Genomic DNA, 19,692 nt, shown 5'->3' on the forward strand with positions numbered 1-19,692 from the left:
TGGACTACAGTGGTCAAATCTACAATCGAGAGCCACAAACGGAAGACCCAACATATCAACCAATAGAAGCTAGTCTAATTCGAGAACCAAGTCAAAGGCAGTACAAAGGTCAAGATGGAGTAGTCTACAATCTAATGCTAAGCGTTGTTAAAGAGCATGCTCACTTGGCCAACTCACGAGCAGAGACCTCTCAACAAGAGCTTGAGATGGACGAACCAATTGAAATAAGACCCGTAATGTTAAACTTCTCAGATTGTGGAAGAAAAAGTGAAAATTTTCCAGAGGGTTGTCCCAAGAGCCTAGACAATAGGGATATAACAACTATAAAGAAAAATACATAGCAAATTGGAAATGAAAATTTCAATGTAAGTGCATCGAACTCATCACTTTTTATGCAATCAAAAGCTCTAACATTATCTTTAGAAACACCAGTAAAAGCACAGCAATTTTAGAATTTGCATGAAGTTGTAGAGACACTGGAAATATTAAATTTGAATCGTTCAACCAAATATTCATGCGTGAATTTAGTCAAAGTATCCAATTATCACCGAAGGTCAAAAAGAGTGTTAGGTCTGCAAGTAATTTTGCATCCACAACCAATAGTGTGCAATCATTTATGAGTTTAAAGGATACATCAAAGCAAATGCTATTATCATTTTATGACACACATAATTCATATGCACATTATGTAGATCAAGAAGGGAAACTGTACAAAAAGAGTCGACCAATGTTTTACAGGCCAACATACTAGCTCATAGAATTATGCCCAATGATAGATCAGGAAGGATGGTTTATTTTAGAGGAAAGAATCTATTATAGGCCATCCTCTTTATAGTTGAATGATATTAACCAAGTGAATTTAGAAGTATGTCCAGAGCTAAAGTCTCACCCATCAAAAGTCAAGATTCAATGTTCTGACCAGAAGAGCATATACTTCGACCGAAATGGACATAGATATAATCGAGAGTCTGAAATCTATGATGCATTGTGTCCTGAAACCACAAAAGCTCATGTCATAGGAGACCCACAGGATAGAAAATATCAAGGTGAAGATAACACAATTTACAATTTGACTTGGGGAAACATATGTCATGTTTCACAAAGTTACATAGGAAACTATGCAGAAGGTTTACAAATGACAAACACCAACAAAGCAACACCCAATATGCCTTCCCATTCCCAAAAGGTGAGATCAAACTAGAGCCAAATAGTCTTGAGCCCTCATCATGGACAAAGAATTAATGATCACCCTAGGAGGGGGGGAGCTGTATACCCAACAAGCTCAACTCTTGTACGAGGAACCTCAACGTCAATTAGAAGCCCTAGACCTTCTAGCCAGACCCCTTCAAAAATGAGTTCATTAAAAGAACATATGGTTGTTGGAAGTTCCCAATTGACTCGAATTCCCTCAAAATTTGTTGACAAATGGTTCTATGAAGATCATCAAGGACAAAGATTTTAGTTGACTTCCACAAGTCAAAGTCAAAAGCCAACAAATCTAGTAGTGTTCAAGCAATTGTATGTGACTAAGTTCACATATGCATATCGAGGTGCAGATGGGAATGAATACCAACAAGTTCATGACCTTGTACAAACCTCTATGAATGGTCAGACTAAAGTCAAAGATTATCCCAAGATGATGGAGAACCTCAACCTGCAAGAACATGTGACAAATAGCTCAAAATCAACAGAAGCTAAAGCTTAGAAGGCTACACAAAGGTCACCACCAAAATATCCTCTGAAGAAACAAGTTCTGTCAAAAAGTACAATGGATCTTTTAAAATTAAAGGTTACCCAAATGCAGGTAGACAATGCTCAATAGTTGTAATCAAAAGGTGCAGTAACACACCCAAACAAGGCAACATTTGCTAAAGCGGGTGGTCAAAGCAAAGAAGTTGCAGAAAAAGTTCAACCCAAGGATGCAACCACGGTAAGACGAGTTGAGCTACAATGTCAAAAGAATAAGACAAGATTCAGTTTTAGTCGTACAAAAAATTCAAAATCTAAACTAAATGAGGGACTATATACAAATTGAAGAATTACCTGTAACATCTTGTGTCAATCATGACACTCCAACCCATACAATTGAACACTTCCACCTTTCTTGCATTTGTGAAATCTCCCTTTAGTGACCTCATTTTTAGTTGGTGTGCGAGTAAAAGTAATGAAACCTTTCACTTGATCAAAGCTCCTCTTTGATTAGAATCCATGGGAATTTAGGAAGCATAATCTTTCCATTGGGGCCTCGACATGGATTGTTGGATGTGGGAATACATTTCAAGCTCCTCAAATCATCCCTTTCTCCTAATGAGTCCCTTTTGCTTGAAATGTGGTCCCAAAGGGTGTGAGAAACATTCTTGAAAATGTGCATGGGATCCAAGACATGTTGACTTTTAATTTCTTCCAATATGCAAGAGTTAAAAATATGGAGTACCTTGACATACCTTTTGGTGGAGTAGATAGGGATGGATCATTGCTATGGTACTCTTCCCAAATTCTTGCCCAATCTAGCATTGTATACTTTAGAGGGGGTCTTCCCATTTATGGGAGCCTTGTATTTGCTATGACTTTGGGGTAGAAAATGATGGTTCTTTGAATAGATTACCTTGTGCCAAGCATCTAGCTTTGTTACCAATGATGGACCACAAGTAAGATAGGCATTGTAGCATGATGTGCCCTACATTCAAATTGTTAGAAAACATCTTTACTCTTCAAATAGTAAAGAGCAAGAAGAATGAACACAATATACTAGAAATCTTTTCAAGACCTGAATAGCCATGCATAGTCCACGTAAGGATATCCCTCACAATGGACTCTCTTCTTGTTGGGGGTACCATCATAGCATAGCTCCAATGACCAACAATAATTGTCAATCTGGAGTGATGAGCCACCTTGCTAGGGCATGGAAACACTTAAACAATTAGTGATCTTATCATAATAACATAGACAATGAATCTAAGAGGTGGGATTTTTGACCTGTGTAGAAGCTAACCCATAAGGATTGGAAATATCCACATCCACTTCTCTTCACCTCAAATCAACCCAATCACACATACTAATGATTGCAATGACACACATATCACTAATCCAATCATGTAACACAGTGATCACAAGTTCACACACATTGATCTATTGAGCATCCACAATCCAATTAAAACTATTTGCATAGGAGGGTCCTGTATGTAGGGGTTAAAAAGGTAATTTTGTTGCACACAGGTGGCATCCTCCTATTACTACTAGTGAATCCCCTGTGATATGCACACACAAAGAATAGAGGGCATTCACACAAGATTAGAGCGAGATAAACTACGAATTAGTTAAGATCAAGCAAATCAAACATCATCAACAATCACAAGAGAGTATGAGAGAGACATAGTGAAAGAGAATTGAGCCTTGATAGGTGCTAATCAAGTCACATGAGCAAGGAGAAGCTCAAGGACTCCATAGCCACACACCTCATGAGATCTCACTAAAGAGTGGTCTCAACAAATAAGGATGAGAACCCTAATTCCATTACGCTCTACCTTATATACATAAGGTAAAAAACTTATATGCATTGTTTGGGCATCCAAGGCCTTTAGGGGTCCACAACTTACTGAATCTGCAACCTAAACACACTAATTGACCTATTCTTTATTGCTTGGAAATCTTGCTGAGTTCGTAACACAATACAATTATTACAATGGCTTGAAATAAATCAAAAGTTTGCAATATATGGCGTAAGACATCATTGGTGATGAAGCGGCTAGATGCCTTGTGCATGCTAATCTATCCAAACCATTGTTTCCTACCTCAATACCATGTTCTTTTTCCATTTTAATGAAAAATATCATGCTATAATTTTTTTAATGTAAAATAGAAAGAAGTATTCAAATGTATATAAATAATTTAGCGCTAAAGATTTGTGTAGTAATGATAGAGGTGATCACAGTGATTAAAAATGTGGTAATAACAACAATCGCAAGTGCGATAATGTTTTATTCACAAAAAAAGCTCCTTCCCATCCCCTCTCTCCTCTTTGGCCACCCCATTTTGGACTCTCTCATCACTACAAAAAGCAGTAAATGGCCACAATGAACTTTGAGAAAGTTTTATAGTGATGTGTAAGCAGCTTTAAGCTAATAAGTTACAGAAGCTTACTTGATTGAAACTTTGAAACAAGCACACAAAGACTTAAAGTTATTGATTATATAGTATCTTGTATTAGAGTTATTGATTATACAAGGAGCATTTGTCTGATGGCTATTACATCTGACATAGAATAGGCGCACGAAGGCTTAAAGTTATTGATTATATAGCATCTTGTATTAGAGTTATTGATTATACAAGGAGCATTTGTATGATGTCTATTACATTTGACATAGAACCAGAGAAGGAATTTTCTCGACTGCACTGACACTCCTCTCTTGGAATCACAAGACAAACTCTCCATCCCACAAATCTTCAAGACTTTTGCAAAAGGAGCTACCATCAATATTCTTCTTTTGCTTGATCCCGCTAATATGCTGGTGATCTTCATGAGTAAGATGCCAACCAAAGACATCGAGATTCTCAACCATCCTCTTTTTGTTGAAGCTTTTGGGAATTACACTCACTCCGTTGTCCAACCCCCACCTCAACACAACCTGCAATTAGGACCAGCAAATAAGAACATGTTTTTAATGACGCCACCAATCAAGAATTTGTGTAGAATAGTAGAGTAACAATGAAAAGCTATAGAGATTGCCATCACTTTAGTTTTTTCTTTAGTGTGGGGGACTGGTAAACATTGAATTTTCAAAGTATATTGATTACTTGCTATTAGATTAGACATAGAAGAAAGGCATCAACATCAGCATATACCTGTGCTGGAGATTTGCCGTGCTTTGATGCAATGTCCTTTATAATGGGATTATTTAGAATTTCAGGAGTACCCCAAGACATGAGGGGAGCCCCTAGTGGAGACCATGCACAAACATGCACATTTGCCTTCTTACATGTCTCTCGGAGTAGCCTCTGCTGCCATTGGGGATGCATCTCCACCTAGCCACAAAAGCCTTTTGATCATTTTGACAAGATAAGAGGATAAATAGTGCATCAAAGAGAAAAAAATCATAAAAACAATAGCCTTGATGCTTTGTACCAAGTGCATTCAATCACATTCCAAGTGCATTGACTGTATTAGACAATCAACAATCATCCTAAAAAGTATTACAAGGTAAAATAATTTCAAAAATGGGTCATAATTCATTTAAAAGTTAATTAAATCCCAATTTCTTATAAATCCAGATAGCATGGCTCTTTTTGGGTATCAAGATGAGCTACTTAAGTAGCTTTTGCAGTTTAAGGCCATGTTAGTGAAACTTGAAGTCAAAAGGATCTGTATAATGGGAAAAAAGTAACAATTGACCTATTCCTGAGGCCTATTCACAACGCTTTAAAAGTAGCCAACCTGATTCACAGCTGGTGGGATCTCAACAAACTCAAGTAGCTCTTTAGTTTTCTTAGATGAAAAGTTGCTGACACCAATGGCCCTCACAAGGCCTTGCTTCACACATGCTTCTAAGGCTCTCCACGTGCCCTGTAAATTGAATTCCATGACCTCATCAGGTTTTGGTGTATGAACTGCAGCACCTTCCTTCAGCAAGATTGGCCAGTGGATAAGATAGAGATCTAGATAATCCAGCTGCAGCACACTACAAGAACATAATCACCGGAAATGAATCACAATATATTGAGTTGAACATGACAGAAAAATATCCAAAGACAGAAAAGTTGGCATTAATAAGTCACTCAAATGAATTGGGAAGATAAAGCACAGACATTAGAGATGCCGACATCTGTAAGCAATCTCATGATTAATGAGCAAGCGGCCAACTAGCTAAAATGGGGAAATGGGTCCATACAAATAACATACAAGACTTAATATAGGGATCTCGAACACGATCCACCACTGACCGTGGTGGAACACGATTGTTCTTGTCACCTACAACCATGCAACAAAAGGAGAAAACCTTCAAATACGGAAAATGAATAACCAGAACAATGTACTCAAAGAAGGATACTTTCTCCCTATTAGTTTTCTCAGAAGGCCACTACCACTCACTGAAAACCGACCATCTTTTGACAAGGGGACTCCACCCCAATTCCATAATCTTCATATAGTTGCCTCCTCTAAGGGGGAAATTGATCAAATGATATCATACCCTGAAAGACAAGCCATCGGTGATGTCCATGATGACCAACCTAAGCAACGTCAAAAACAAGAGTCCCATGTTATCTATACCTATCATCAAGAGTAGAAACCGCAATTGTCAATAATTCCAAATGGATACTAGCATGCATAGAGAAAACATCCCCGCGAGGTAGAGATGTAGATCCTATATGCAATCCACCAAAAGATCAAATGTGTAGCGACAAATAGAGAGGAGCTTGGATTTCGCCAAGATGTCAAATCATATAAGTGCAAAAAGATTGGAGGATTTTTTGGATCTCAAGAGGAGGTGTAGTTATCCTTTAATTCAAAGTTTTCTTTTCCCTATGTAGCTTGGAGGCAAACAGTAAATACATGTGTTTAAACTTGTCTGAGATCAAACATGTTGCCATGCATGCATGCCTACAAGGAGAAAATTAGCTTGTGTGAGGCAATTAGCACAAACATGGCAATAGCAATGCTACAAAGTGTTATCTTAAAGGTTGTAGGCCTGCTCCTAGACATACTGGAATTAGTGATCATGCATAGAGGTTCTCGAGTCAACCATCAATTGTAACAGCTGCCAAATCACTAGCTGATTTGACTCACTCTTCAATGTCAAAGATGAGTATGTAAACCCCCTGTGAATAGAGCTCCCTTGTGAGAGAAGAGTATTGAGAAGAAGCAACCAATATTTGTTGATGTGGACTATGTGCTTCAAGAAGACAGCCATACACCAAATGCTTTTTTGCAGGTCAATAATAAAGATGCTTGTCTGGGACATCCAAATTGGATGGCTCAAATGAGCATCTTTATTTTTGAAAAGCCCTATAGCAGTAATATATGCGATAATATGTGAGGTAATATAAGAGATAATATACGCAACCATGTACGTAATGATATTCATGATAATATACATGGTAATAGTCGCGGATATGTATGCGCTCCTATTAACACGTATATTACTATTAAACCTTTACCGCGTCCTTTGTCGGTGTTACTGTCGCACACGCAATGTTTTCTCTTTCTATTTTCCTTTGTTAATCCAGGGCAATGCTAGCGGTTTTGGACTTTTCCTCTTATACTAAAAATTGCACTGTTGTGAAGTACAAGCCAAGGAAGGTACGAAACATACCACAAAGAGAAATTTATTTTAAGCATCTCTCTCAGAGCCAAGAATAGAAGGTAGGGGAGACACTCAATCCTCTACAGTTTCTACATTGTTGAAATCACCAACCCCCAACCTTTCATGAGTCCATAGTAGGCAATACATCCACATGATGTTGCTAAAAATAAGCCCTAGCGCGCACACACACAAACACAAAATCCCTACAAAGGCATCCTCAACCTGTAAGAAATTCGCATAGCTTTGCCTAGAACCAAAGTGCCATTCTCATGCACACAATGTCGCCAACATGATCCCACAAATATACATACACCACCACTGGGCTGATGATCATCAACAACTGGTCTCCCGCAATGTATGAGAGGCACCAAGCAAAAGCTTGCCACCTCAACAATAGCTCGCAACGTAGGCAAAGGCTCCTCAGCTTCAACAGAGCTTATTGTTAGCTATATAGATGGAGGCAAGGGATGGATGTAGCTATTCTCTGCAAGTGCCTTACAGTTACAACCAGAGCCCAGGTCTCCCCTCTTGGCTTACCGAAAACATATATATGGTAGAAGATTTGAGACTTTTGTTTTTAAAACCAAGAAATATTCATCATTTTTTTGGTCTTGTTGAGATTGTGAGACGCATACGTGCCTTTGGGTGGATTAGTCATGACTTGTGGTTGAAATTTTAGTAATATCTAACAATCCATAGTTGTGTAGAATGATGATTTACATGAGTAGAAGTTACATTCTATAATAATTTTATTTGTTTCTTTGTTAATTATCCATAAAATTATTTACCTTGATGTATATAAGGAATCTTGAAGTACCTAAAAATCCATATCATTGAATAAGGTGCACATAAAGATGAGACGCCACTAGGGGCAGCAAGACCTGAGGCTGTTGCGCAGCGCAGGGAGTACCCTGTCCGGATAGGCATCGGTGCACCAAAGCTTGGAGGTGACAAAAAGATCTTCTCGTTTCACTAAGCCAGCTTCCATAGCCTCCTTCAAAGCCTCCCCAAGAAAGCCTTCACTGTTGTAAATCTTAGCAGTGTCAAAATGCCTATATCCCACCTGCAGGCAGAGAAGGAATCTCTTAGCGAGAGAGAGAGAGAGAGAGAGAGAGGACGCACCTCTACAGCTGCAGAGATAACTGCCTTCCTTTGGTCAAGGGGTAAGGCTCCGTTGGAGCCGGTGTCGAGGCCTACTAAGGGCATGGAGGCACCTGTGTTGAGAACTGCGCACTCCGCCATTGTGAAGTAGAGACAAAGCCAGCAGCTGAAAGACCATAGCTCAAGCTCTACATATATATATATATGTCGACTGGACTGTGTGGGCCGCTAGCACAGACGAGTGCGCTATCGTAAGCAGACCAGTCGAAATACAGTTTTACACGACACAAAGAAAAACCTTAGTGAAGGGTTGGAATTTGGGTGCATCTCTCGACCATTGGATTAAGCTTGCGTATTAGTGCCACATGGCAAGCTAACGGTTATAAACATTTTTTACTTATGTCTTTTAAGCTCTTTCTTCTGACAACACAATCTTTCTCACCCTCTTTCATTTTGTTTTTTTTTTTTCAAATTTCTTACAATGCTTCCAAGTGTTTTTGAATCATTATTTTTTATGCTATATTGTATTCTAGATAGTTCATTGTTACACTTTTTCCATTAAACGTAATATTTATTGTGATACCACATGTATACTCTACTCTCTACTCGGTCTATTCACCTTGTATAATACGAATCTTTAAGATTCCCACCTCCTCAAGGTTCCGCATTGAGTGCATCTCGTTCACTTCCTTGGTGCTCCCAACCCCCTCGCATGCTCACACACAGAACAACACACCCTCACTTGCTTTGCCCGCGCGCGATGCAATGAAGCCATCAGGGTATGCCCTTCACCTGCACAATGCTCCCACTTCCTTGGTGATCCACCCAATTCATCCCCATTCGCCTATCTTGTTTTCCGGCACGAGATGCAGACAAGCCCTCATCACAACCCACGTCCTCTGGCTCCACAAACTGCCCAACTCACTTGCGGGGGGAGAGAGAGAGAGAGAGAGAGAGAGAGAGAGAGAGAGAGAAGGATCGTGTGACAAGGGCATGAATGTTCTCACCAAAAAGGGTGGAAAGGTAGTAGGATATCACATGTGATTCTAGAGAATGGATGACATTTTGGTGTTGTGTGAATGCCATTGATAATGCATTTTTCTTCAAGCTACATTTGAATAATACAACCAAGTGGAATAAATATATTCAACATACTATTCTAGTAGATTGTGGGTTGTGACATTTAAATATAGCATGCAAAGCAATTCCTTCATACTATATCTTTAAAGGAAACCAAATAATAAATAATCATGTGTAGCATTGTGAAGATGGTGCAAAAATGGCCATGTAGAAAAATATATGGATGACATGTCAGCTATTCCAAGCCTGGCTTCACTATTTTGATAATACAATTACTAAAAGCATTAGCAAGGATAGTAGACATCTTTTTTTTTTTATAGCAAAACTCACAATTGTGAGTGAATTATATTGATCATCTCAAAAAATTACAAGGACTTGCCATGCTCTATCGAGCCATGATGTCACTCAGAGACCATACTTATATCGGCTATCTGGGGAGCCACCCCTAACGACCTGCCCCCTTGCACTTGATACACAAGGTTAATTATCATGCTCTTCACAAATCTCTGTTTTCAGGATTTTCCCCTTTCCTAAGCATTCCGCTGACAACAAGGCACATGTAACCCTAGACCAATCATCAGAGTTTTGCTTCCGCCTAAGCGTCCATATTAGCACTCTGCTTTCTTGTATAATTTATGCGAAGCTTGCCACCTCAGGAACTCCTTCAAACACACGGTGGTTCCTTGTTTGCCGTACATTATGTACAAAGAAGTATCTGATAACTTGAGTGCAGATGAGGAGGGCAGGACTACCCAAGTTCTTACCTCTAAGGAGTAAATCAGTCTTGAAAAAACCAATTTTCCATGTTCTTTGGACCCACTTGCATATTTTACCTGTAAGGCCTCTGATAGCTAGGCATTTCATAAATAGGTGGGCCAGATATTCACTAGCCAACCTGCACCCCAAACATCGATCTGTCCCTATCCCTCTCTCCTGAATTTTCACCCCCGTCGGAAGAGCACCCCTAATTACTTTCCATAGAAATACCTTCATGTAATGCGGAACCTTTGGCACCCAGATGTTGCCCATTATTTGCCCCCACCTTTCCTCCGACGATTGTTTCTTCCATATCTATACTATCTATAAAGGGGGAGGGAATTCTGGCTCCCCCCCCCCCCCTAACACGTGTCAGTGTTTCTTGAGTTCGGTGCCCTCACGACAGTGAGCTCTGAATGAAAGTAAAACAGTGAGAGGAGTGAGAGAGAGCAGAGTGAACGGGAGAGAGAGGGATTTTTGTCTTCTCTTAAATCTATACTATCTATGAAGGGGGAGGGAATCCCGGCTCCCCCCCCCCCTACACGTGTCAGTGTTTCTTGAGTCCGGTGCCCTCACGGCAGTGAGCTCTGAGCGAAAGTAAAATAGTGAGAGAAGTGCGAGAAAGCAGAGTGAACGGGAGAGAGAGGGATTTCTGCCTTCTCTTAAATGCACACAGGCATCATCATTGGAGGTGGGGTCGCGTGAGCATATTAAACAAAATGAAGTCGTTTGAAGAGGCTCGCCGACTCGCTGCAGGTGTTTTAGAGGCGGGGACGGAGAAGTTTGCGCCTGTAGGTCTTTGAGAGGCCGGGGTTGTGTGTGTGTGTGTGTGTGTGTGTGTGTGAGAGAGAGAGAGAGAGAGAGAGAGAGAGAGAGAGAGAGAGAGAGAAAGAGGAGGAGGAGCAATTCGCACCTACAGGTCAGAGAGAGAGAGAGAGAGAGAGAGAGAGAGAGAGAGAGAGAGAGAGAGAGAGAGAGAGAGAGAGAGAGAGAGAGAGAGAAAGAGGAGGAGGAGCAATTCGCACCTACAGGTCTTTGAGAGGCCGGGGTCGTCTGTGTGTGTGTGTGTGTGTGTGTGTGTGTGTGTGTGTGTGTGTGTGTGTGTGTGTGTGTGTGTGTGTGTGAGAGAGAGAGAGAGAGAGAGAGAGAGAGAGAGAGAGAAGAAGAAGAAGAGAGTTTTAACTTCGCAGGAAACTATCTCAGGCCAGGTCGTTTGAGAGAGAGAGAGAGAGAGAGAGAGAGAGAGAGAGAGAGAGAGAGAGAGAGAGAGAGAGAGAGAGAGAGAGAGAGAGAGAGAGACGCCTCAGATTTATCGTTTGCGAGGTTCTTCTTTTGTTTTTTGTTTATCGGTGTCACATTTGAGTGGTGTTCATCTGTCGAACTTGCTGTGGAGATTCGATATGGCTATCTTGTGACACAACAAAGAATGAAGCTAGTGTTGGGGGAGGGGGAGGGAGAGAGAGAGAGAGAGAGAGAGAGAGAGAGAGAGAGAGAGAGAGAGAGAGAGAGAGAGAGAGAGAGAGAGATAGATAGATAGATAGATAGATTTTATTATCGTCCTCGGAGGTCAAATATGACCTATGGGACCAAAGTTACATGTGATGTAGTATGTGTACGGCTGATGAGTGACTCTCGATGCTCCAAAATTGTAGTGATGAGAGTCGCAATGGAGAGCCCACACTTTGGCTGGGAGAGGAAAGTGTGTAGGTCTAAGTTATGGCTGAAAATGTGAGAGAAGCAAGTTCGGATGTGATCAAAAGCTGAGCACTCTAGTAGTGTGTGGTACTCAGACTCTCGAACTTGCAGTGAGCATAATGTGCACAATCGATTTGACTCTTCTCCATTGCCCCAACGCCCTATCTCGCATCTAAGGAAATGGGAGCTAAGACGAATTGTTGCGATAGTGCGTATCGCGGACAAGGGAATAGGCTCAAGCATGTAAGTGTGAGTACGGTTTCCTCTCTCAGCGAAGAACATGGTTTTGTAGTTGGGGGCAATATAGGTGGTGTAATGTATGAAGCGTCACCCACCGGATTTCTCCCAAGCCGTAATACATTGGCGTTGTAGAAAAGCTTCATTCACTTGAGAGTCAATTGAAGCATCATGTAGCAAGTGTGATGCATCCCATCTCCCAAACCACTTCTTTATGTCTTGCATCCATCCCGTGCTCAAGATCTTGCTTTTATGCGTCTTTTGAACTTTTTTGCTTGCTTCCCATGCAATTGTAGGAAGTCGATGTGAGGGGTTTTGACGCATCTTTATCATGTACTCCACAACCCTTTCCATGCCCATAACCTCAATTGGAAGAGATCCCGAGTCAAGAAGTAGGAGCATATATGGTGTTTGTGTCTTAACTTGGAGAAAGTTTGTAAGAAAACGCTTTTGGACATTCTCAAACTCTTTCCAAGTAGACTTTGAGATGCTCCCGCCCCACACTTCAACTCCATAAAGAAGAACCGGTGCCACCAATGCATCAAAAAGATACTTCTTGAGAACCCAACACTTGATGTTTCCCGCATTACACATGTTCTCAACTGCATAATATGCTCTCTTTCCCGCTTCCAAACGACGCATAGCACATTCATGCCACTTGTGATTGGATGGAACCTCAAGGCCAAGGTACTTAAAGCTCTCAACAACTTCAAGTGTTTCGTTGTTGTACACAATGCATGGCTTCTCCTTATGGTTGGTTTTCACAAGCATAACCTTTGTTTTGGATTCATTTACAATCAGCCCACTATGCAAGCAAAAGTTCTCAAGGACAACCATAAGCTTTTGTGCATCTTCTAAAGTGTGTGCTAGAAGCACAACATCATCCGCATACAACAAAAGCATGATTACTGCATTGCAAACAGTGACCTCTTGAATGCCTTCTTCTTGTATAAAGTCAAGTACCATTTGTTCCAATTGATCGATGCATAGACCAAAGAGAGTTGGTGACAATGGACATCCTTGTTTAACCCCAATAGTGCTTACAAAAATTTCTGAAATTTCTCTTCCCATGCGCAATTTGACAAATCACCTTCTCATAGATTCGAGAAACCGCAAGCATAAACTCACTTGGCACTTGGAGTTCTTCCATCCTTCTCCACAAATTGTTACGTGGAATCATATCAAAGGCTTTCTTAAAGTCCACAAAACAACAATACAATCGCTTGCCTTTCAACCGACTTTCCTCCATGAGAACACGAAGAGTGACAAGATGATCAATGGTGCTATGGCATCGACGAAAACCCGCTTGTCCCTTTGCACGCTTGTCATTCTCTTCAGCCCAATCACTCAATTTCATCTCCATTATGCACCCAAACAACTTTGCCATAAGAGACCCAATCATTATAGTCCGGTAGTTGCTTAAATTCTTTACATCCCCTCCTTTATGCAAAGTCTTAACCCAATTAGTACTCCAATCATAAGGCATACCATGTTGAAGTGCAAGGTTGAACATATCACACATCCACTCATGGGTAAAATCTCCCGTCCATTTGATCATCTCCGGCTTGATACCTTGAAGATCTCCCGCTTTGCGAGTGGCCAACTTTTCAAGCCCACCGCATACATCCTCAATAGTAAAAAAAGATGGCATACATGGGAGTGAACCATAAAATGGTATTTTTTCAGTATTTTCTTGCTCATATAATTGCCTACAATGTGTGTACATATCCACTAGACTCAAGTTACCAAAATTCTCAACCCGCTTGCCTCTCAAGTTTCTCCAAAATCTTCCACATGCATGTGCCTTTTCTTGGACTTGAAATTCTTGTTGCTTTACTTCCCATCTTCTTCTCTTCTTTTGAATCAATGCCTTGTATGTATGCAAATGACTTTGATAGTTGTCTTTGTCCATAGTTGCATCAAACTTTATCAAGGACTTTCGAGCATCTTGACATTCTTTATCAAACCACCTTTTGCGTGATCTATCTTTGTTAATACCATGGAGATGCTTTATGGCAAAGCATTCTTCCGCACAAGAACAAATAGCTTTCTTGAAAGCTTCCCATTTAGTTTCCAATGGTGCATCACATTGAAGCTTTGTCATCCATAATTTTTTCTCAACCATTTCAATGTACATTGGTGCCCGTTTGAAATCCATACATAGTGATAACTTCTCTTTCCTTTGGCTGAAATTATCATGCTTAGTTGCTTCTCCACATGAAAGGTCAATACATAAGGTGCGATGGTCGGATTCCGGGGTCCATTGACCAAACATAAAACTCTTTATGCGATACATGATGGCTTCAGAGAGTAGCATATAGTCAATCACACTATCCCCATTATGTCTTCTACATGTAAATCCATTGGTTCCACTCCACAAAGATACACCATTGGCAATGAGCATACCCGTGCTATTACACATGTGTAAAAGTAACTTTCCATAGTGATCCGGCTCTTTCTCATCCATTGAAGTACGATCATACAAGTGAACTTCCTCCAACTCCCTTGAAATGTATGGCATATCAAATTGTTGAGTATCATGTTGCAATGTTTTTGTGCGAGCATTCATATCCCCAAATACAATAACATCACCTTCACCTTTGAAATAAGCAATGTCCTCTTCCAAATCAGAAAATGGTTGATCTCTATCCATGCAAGCATAAAAGGGAGAATCATGATGAGGAATGTAGCAACCGGCTACAAAAATGGGTGCTCTTTTTGGTGTCATAATTTTCAGCCATACATAACGTTTGTACTTGTCATCTTTCACAATTGATACAAAATCTTCCAATCCTTTCTTAACCATACATGCTAACCCTCCTTGTCCTCTTCGTTGCTTGAGATTCTTTGACCACATCAATGAATGTACATTGTAATCCTCCAAGCCGTTAATCCTTTGTGTATCATGCTCCCAAGTTTCAACAAGAAGTACAACATCGGCTTTGCTTGTTAGTTCATCAATGCCAACCCCCACATTCCATGGGTATCCATTACAATTCCAAAAGCATATTTTCAATTGTAACTCGGTCTCATAGGTGACGCATTCCTATTTGCTTGAGAGACTTGTCTCCTCCTTGGGCAGATTTTCTTCAGGAGAGACCTTCTTGTTTTTATTATTCTTTTCCTCATATGCCTTGCGACGCATATTTTGTTGCTTAATAGTGCGATCTTCACATACAAAACATTTTGTATCCCTCAAATAGATCCAACTATTATCAAGGATAATCTTTCGCTTGGTCTCATCCGGCATGGTGCATACAATTGGCCGTTCTCCCGAGCGAGGAGCTCCTTGCTTCCCCACTCTATGTGCTCCATAGACCATAACTCCGGACATACCAAAGTGGGTTTTGAAGAAATCTTCAATAACAATGGCAAGAGAAGGAGGTGTCTCTAACTTCTCTTCGGGAATTCCACGAATAACAATGTTCTTGGAACGTAGCTCCCGTTCCTTCAACTCCTCCACATCTACATTCTCAACATTCTTTGTTTGAACCATAGCTTGCATGAGTGAGGAATTAGAAACCACATTGCTACCACATACATCAGCCCAAGACTTGTTTGTGCATACATTTTTCATGTCGCATACATCGCGGCTCATAGTGTCAAATTTCTCCTCTTTCAATACATGGTCATGCTCTACTTTGCTCTTCCGCTCTTTCAAAGCATTCAAGTCCACAAGAGAGCGTTTACATTCCTTGACTTCCTCTTCAAGTTGCATCAAACGTGTTATTTGCATCTCAAGTGTCCTCTTGAGATTCTCATTCTCAACCACAAGTATCCTTAGTGTGCCATTCTCCATTGCAAGTGCTCGTAAGTCTTCGCCTTGTTTGTTTACGGTCTCTTGCAATGATACCAAGTACGCCATGATCATGGTTTCCGATGTCGTTGGTTGGGTGGTTGTGTTGCTATCTCCACACTTAGGAGATTTTGGATCATTTTCCACAATGGTTGTGGACCTTGTTGAAGAAGAAGAACCCTTGCGAGTGCCGGAAGACATTGTATGTAAAATAGGAGATGAGAATCAATTTTGTTGAGCCTGTTCACTTCGGAAATGCTGCTACAAAAATGCCTTCTATAACTCTGAAAATTTCAGTCTTTACATCAATGCGTAGAGGACTTCGTGCTCTTCGATTGAGGCTATAGATCACCCAAATCGGAGTTCGGATGAAGAAGTTATGATCAAAAGAGTGGACTGCTGTCTACTAGGTCAAAAAACGGTTGCACTGAGAGAGAGAGAGAGAGAGAGAGAGAGAGAGAGAGAGAGAGAGAGAGAGAGAGAGAGAGAGAGGAGACACAATTGGAAAAACAACTACACACTATGTTTTGAGAGAGAGAGAGAGAGAGAGAGAGAGAGAGAGAGATCAGCGCTATGCAGGAGAGGGAAAAGAGAGAGAGCATCAGCAGACGGCTCAATGCTATGCAGTAGAGAGAGAGACAGAGAGCAGCATGCGGCCTTTTTTTCCCAAATTGCCCTCAAATTTTCCAAAATTCCCAAAATACCCTTGCCCCTGAGGCTTTGGAGATGTTATTTTAAGACATGCTAAGCACCAAAAAAGGATCTCATTTGTCAAATAAAAAAGGAATAAAGATCAGAAAATCTTGAACAATCCGACCAAAATAGATAAAAGGGTATTTGTGAATTTTTGCAATTTAACGGATATTTTTGGAATTTCCACAAATTGGAAGGGTGTCCATGATAGCTTTGGTGTTGGCTCTCGAGAACTACAAGGTGTCGACATCCACAAGTATGTAGACGCTGTGTGCATACTCTAGCATCTAGTCGATTTGTACGGCCTGCATGTGCACAGAGAGAGAGAGGATTAACACGTGGCACTCTTTCCTACGTCTAGCACCTACAGGGGTGTGGAGAGAGAGAGAGAGAGAGATGCCTCAACGACCTGTGCGAATTGTAAGGTGGGCTATCCCCAATGGTAGAGAAAGAGAGAGTGAGTTTGAATTTGGAACTAAAAGGTGCAACCTGCACTGGCGCAGGCGAGAGAGAGAGCAAGAGCGTGCAGGCGGCCAACAAGCAGAGAGAGAGAAGAGAGAGAGAGGAAGAGAACAGAAATGTTGCCACTACATGTTCATCTTCTTCTTCGAAGGTGTGCAAGCTCAAAGCTGATGGCACAGCTACGCATCGAGCTACGTGCCACTCTCAAGAATCCGGACGGCAACGGCCTGTAATTGGTCTTCGTTGACTGGGTTGTGGTGTACGCGCTTCAATCCCTGCTCACCACTCGCTCCCCCTTCTTCCACGCCATTGTTCTTGAGAGAGTTTGCAGTTTCCTCTAAATCCTCTCTCTCTCTCTCTCTCTCTCTCTCTCTCTCTCTCTCTCTCTCTCTCTCTCTCTCTCTCTCACGTTTGCAGGTTCCATTGCATGAGGAGATAAAGATAAAATTGAATATTAACATGGATGATACAATGTCAGCCAAAGTGGACGGGGCAATTGCAAAGCTGATGGTGATTGTGATTGTAGCGATCGTGGGTAGATTGTGTAAATGGAGGAAGGTAACAACAATGGGAAGCAAATGGCTATGAGGCAGATGTAATGTTGTTGCTGAGGAACCGTTCAACATATTGACAGCTCGAGATGGGGATTTTGCCGTATTAAATTTGACAATGGGCCCAGGGTTGTTGGCAATGGGTCTTTGCAAATTTTAGGGATGGTAAAAAAGGTAGAGGGTTCTTTTGTATGTGATTGTGTGACAATGTTGAAAGGTAAGAGACTCTTTCTCTCAAATTTGTCCATAGATTGTGGTGTTGATGATGAGTCAATCGTAGTTTGGTGAAGAACCCCACAATGAGCGAATGCTTGATATCCCCAGCCGCAAAAAATCGTGATGTTGATGTGCACACATTCAGCTCTGATATGGAAGAAGGGGCCAACGGTGATGGCATGCAAGGGTATGGACATGCATCCACATGGATTTTACTAGCGACCCTTTTGCAGCCCATGACCCGGAAGAGGCCCAACATAGCAAGAGGAGCAATAATGTTGGGAAGGCAATGGATACCTGCAGTGGAGATGGCACACTAGATGGTGTGGCGCCTTAGTAGGCAGCGCTGAAGGTAAGAATCCCTTGTGAGCTCAAGAGGCCTGTCATTTTGAGGTGGCGAATGCGAAGAGGATGCACAATCTCTCCAACAATGTAGGGCAAAGGAGGCAACAAGGGGTGCTCTTCAAGGTTGATGAGGGCCAGTTGGTGGGTGCCCCAGTTGGGGGGTGTCCAAGAATGTGCAATGAATCTGTATGAAAACATAGATTAGTAGCTCCATGAAAGATTGAGAACCTGCACCACCATAAAATTATGTGAGCGAGTGGCACACCCACGAGGGATGCATCGACCTCCCTTGCAAGAAAATGTGTCTCCAACACGAGGAAGAAAGACCTCAGAGCCACGACCAACAAGTAGAATGCTGTAGGTTATTTGTGGATGCCATTGTCCATTTTGTGAAGCTGGAGAGAGAGAGAGAAAGAGAGAGAGAGAGAGATAGGATGCGCACATGCAGCAAACCCGGCAAAACGGCAGTGAGGGGAGAACTGCAAGCCTCGAATCGGCCTCTCGCGCACATGCAGAGAAATCGGCGCCATTCGTGAGCTTGTTAGGATCCTTTTCAGCGTGTCAGAGCCTGTTAGTCAATCACAAGAATTCCCGCTTCACCAACGGTGCTCGTCGGCTTCAAACGGCAGTGAAGGGGGCAGTGACATTCTGATAGAGCCGGTGGCGCAACGGTGGGAATCCTACAGGGGCGTCGTGGGCCTGAGGTGGGCCTTGTGCACTTTTCAAACGCTCGGAGAGCGCTGAGGCATGCATGTGCGCACGCTAAGAGAGAGAGAGCAGGTGGCCAAGCTGAGAGAGAGGAAGCCACAGCTACCCTGCTTCAGTTTTGAATGCAAGCTTACGTCTTTCATCCAAAGCTTCCATCGTAGAACATCCATCGCGACACCAAACGAAGCACACATTCATGCCACGACCCCTGATTATACAGAGGACCATGTAATGCAGGGCATTCAATTGGGCGCCCACAAGCGCAAGGTGATGATATAGGCACATTTTATTCAAAATTTTTGATGCTTGCAGTTGAGCATGAAGATCATCAAAGGCTTGCAAGGCCTCTGCGAGTTTATGGCTCCTAGACACAATTGCATGCCCTTGAAGCCTCTTAGGAACTTTGGAGGTAGTCATGTCCAATACATTGCAAAGTCTCAACCAGATTCTTCAAGCGCGGACTGCCATTTTTTTTGCACATTTCAGGTTGCAAGCTGTTGTTGCAAGGATGAGTGGGTTGGGATCTTGGAAGGTGGGGAGGGGGGTGGGGTGGGGGCAAGTGAGGGAAAGAGGGGCCATGCCGTCTCCGGAGGCGGCGCTGCTTTACTAGTCTTGTTAAGGGGGCTAGAACAATTCTTCTTTAGCATCTTCTTATATTTTATGTCCATGGGAGCCACGTTTCCCTCGAAGCTATTGCTAAGGCCTTTGAGGCAAGTATAGACATTCTCACATTACCAACCCATACTTCTCATAA

At 41.8% G+C, this 19,692-nt stretch overlaps 1 protein-coding gene and 1 pseudogene across 1 annotated transcript; both read right to left on the reverse strand.

The window, feature by feature from the left end:
• Nucleotides 1–4,412: 4,412 nt before the first annotated feature.
• Nucleotides 4,413–8,540, reverse strand: LOC147442039 (non-functional NADPH-dependent codeinone reductase 2-like). The gene is made up of 5 exons (XM_086529568.1): nucleotides 8,421–8,540; nucleotides 8,180–8,361; nucleotides 5,432–5,675; nucleotides 4,843–5,022; nucleotides 4,413–4,625 (listed from the first exon to the last, which is right to left on the reverse strand). Exons 1-5 carry the CDS (start codon nucleotides 8,538–8,540, stop codon nucleotides 4,413–4,415), a joined length of 939 nt encoding a protein of 312 aa, XP_086385694.1.
• Nucleotides 8,541–16,692: 8,152 nt separating this feature from the next.
• LOC147442040 (uncharacterized) lies at nucleotides 16,693–18,616 on the reverse strand (annotated as a pseudogene).
• Nucleotides 18,617–19,692: the final 1,076 nt, after the last annotated feature.

The sequence above is a fragment of the Adiantum capillus-veneris genome, chromosome 14 (genome assembly GCF_014529385.1).
Source record: "Adiantum capillus-veneris isolate H3 chromosome 14, ASM1452938v2, whole genome shotgun sequence".
NCBI classification, from domain to species: domain Eukaryota; kingdom Viridiplantae; phylum Streptophyta; class Polypodiopsida; order Polypodiales; family Pteridaceae; genus Adiantum; species Adiantum capillus-veneris.

What these genes read in the sequence shown, in the direction of transcription:
- LOC147442039 (XM_086529568.1), bottom strand. Translation starts at nt 8,540, where the DNA reads ATGGCGGAGTGCGCAGTTCTCAACACAGGTGCCTCCATGCCCTTAGTA. An exon ending in GCGCTGCGCAACAGCCTCAG is followed by an intron (nt 5,676 to 8,179) that starts GTCTTGCTGCCC and finishes ATGTTCTTGTAG; the next exon opens with TGTGCTGCAGCTGGATTATC. An exon ending in TCCCACCAGCTGTGAATCAG is followed by an intron (nt 5,023 to 5,431) that starts GTTGGCTACTTT and finishes TTTTGTGGCTAG; the next exon opens with GTGGAGATGCATCCCCAATG.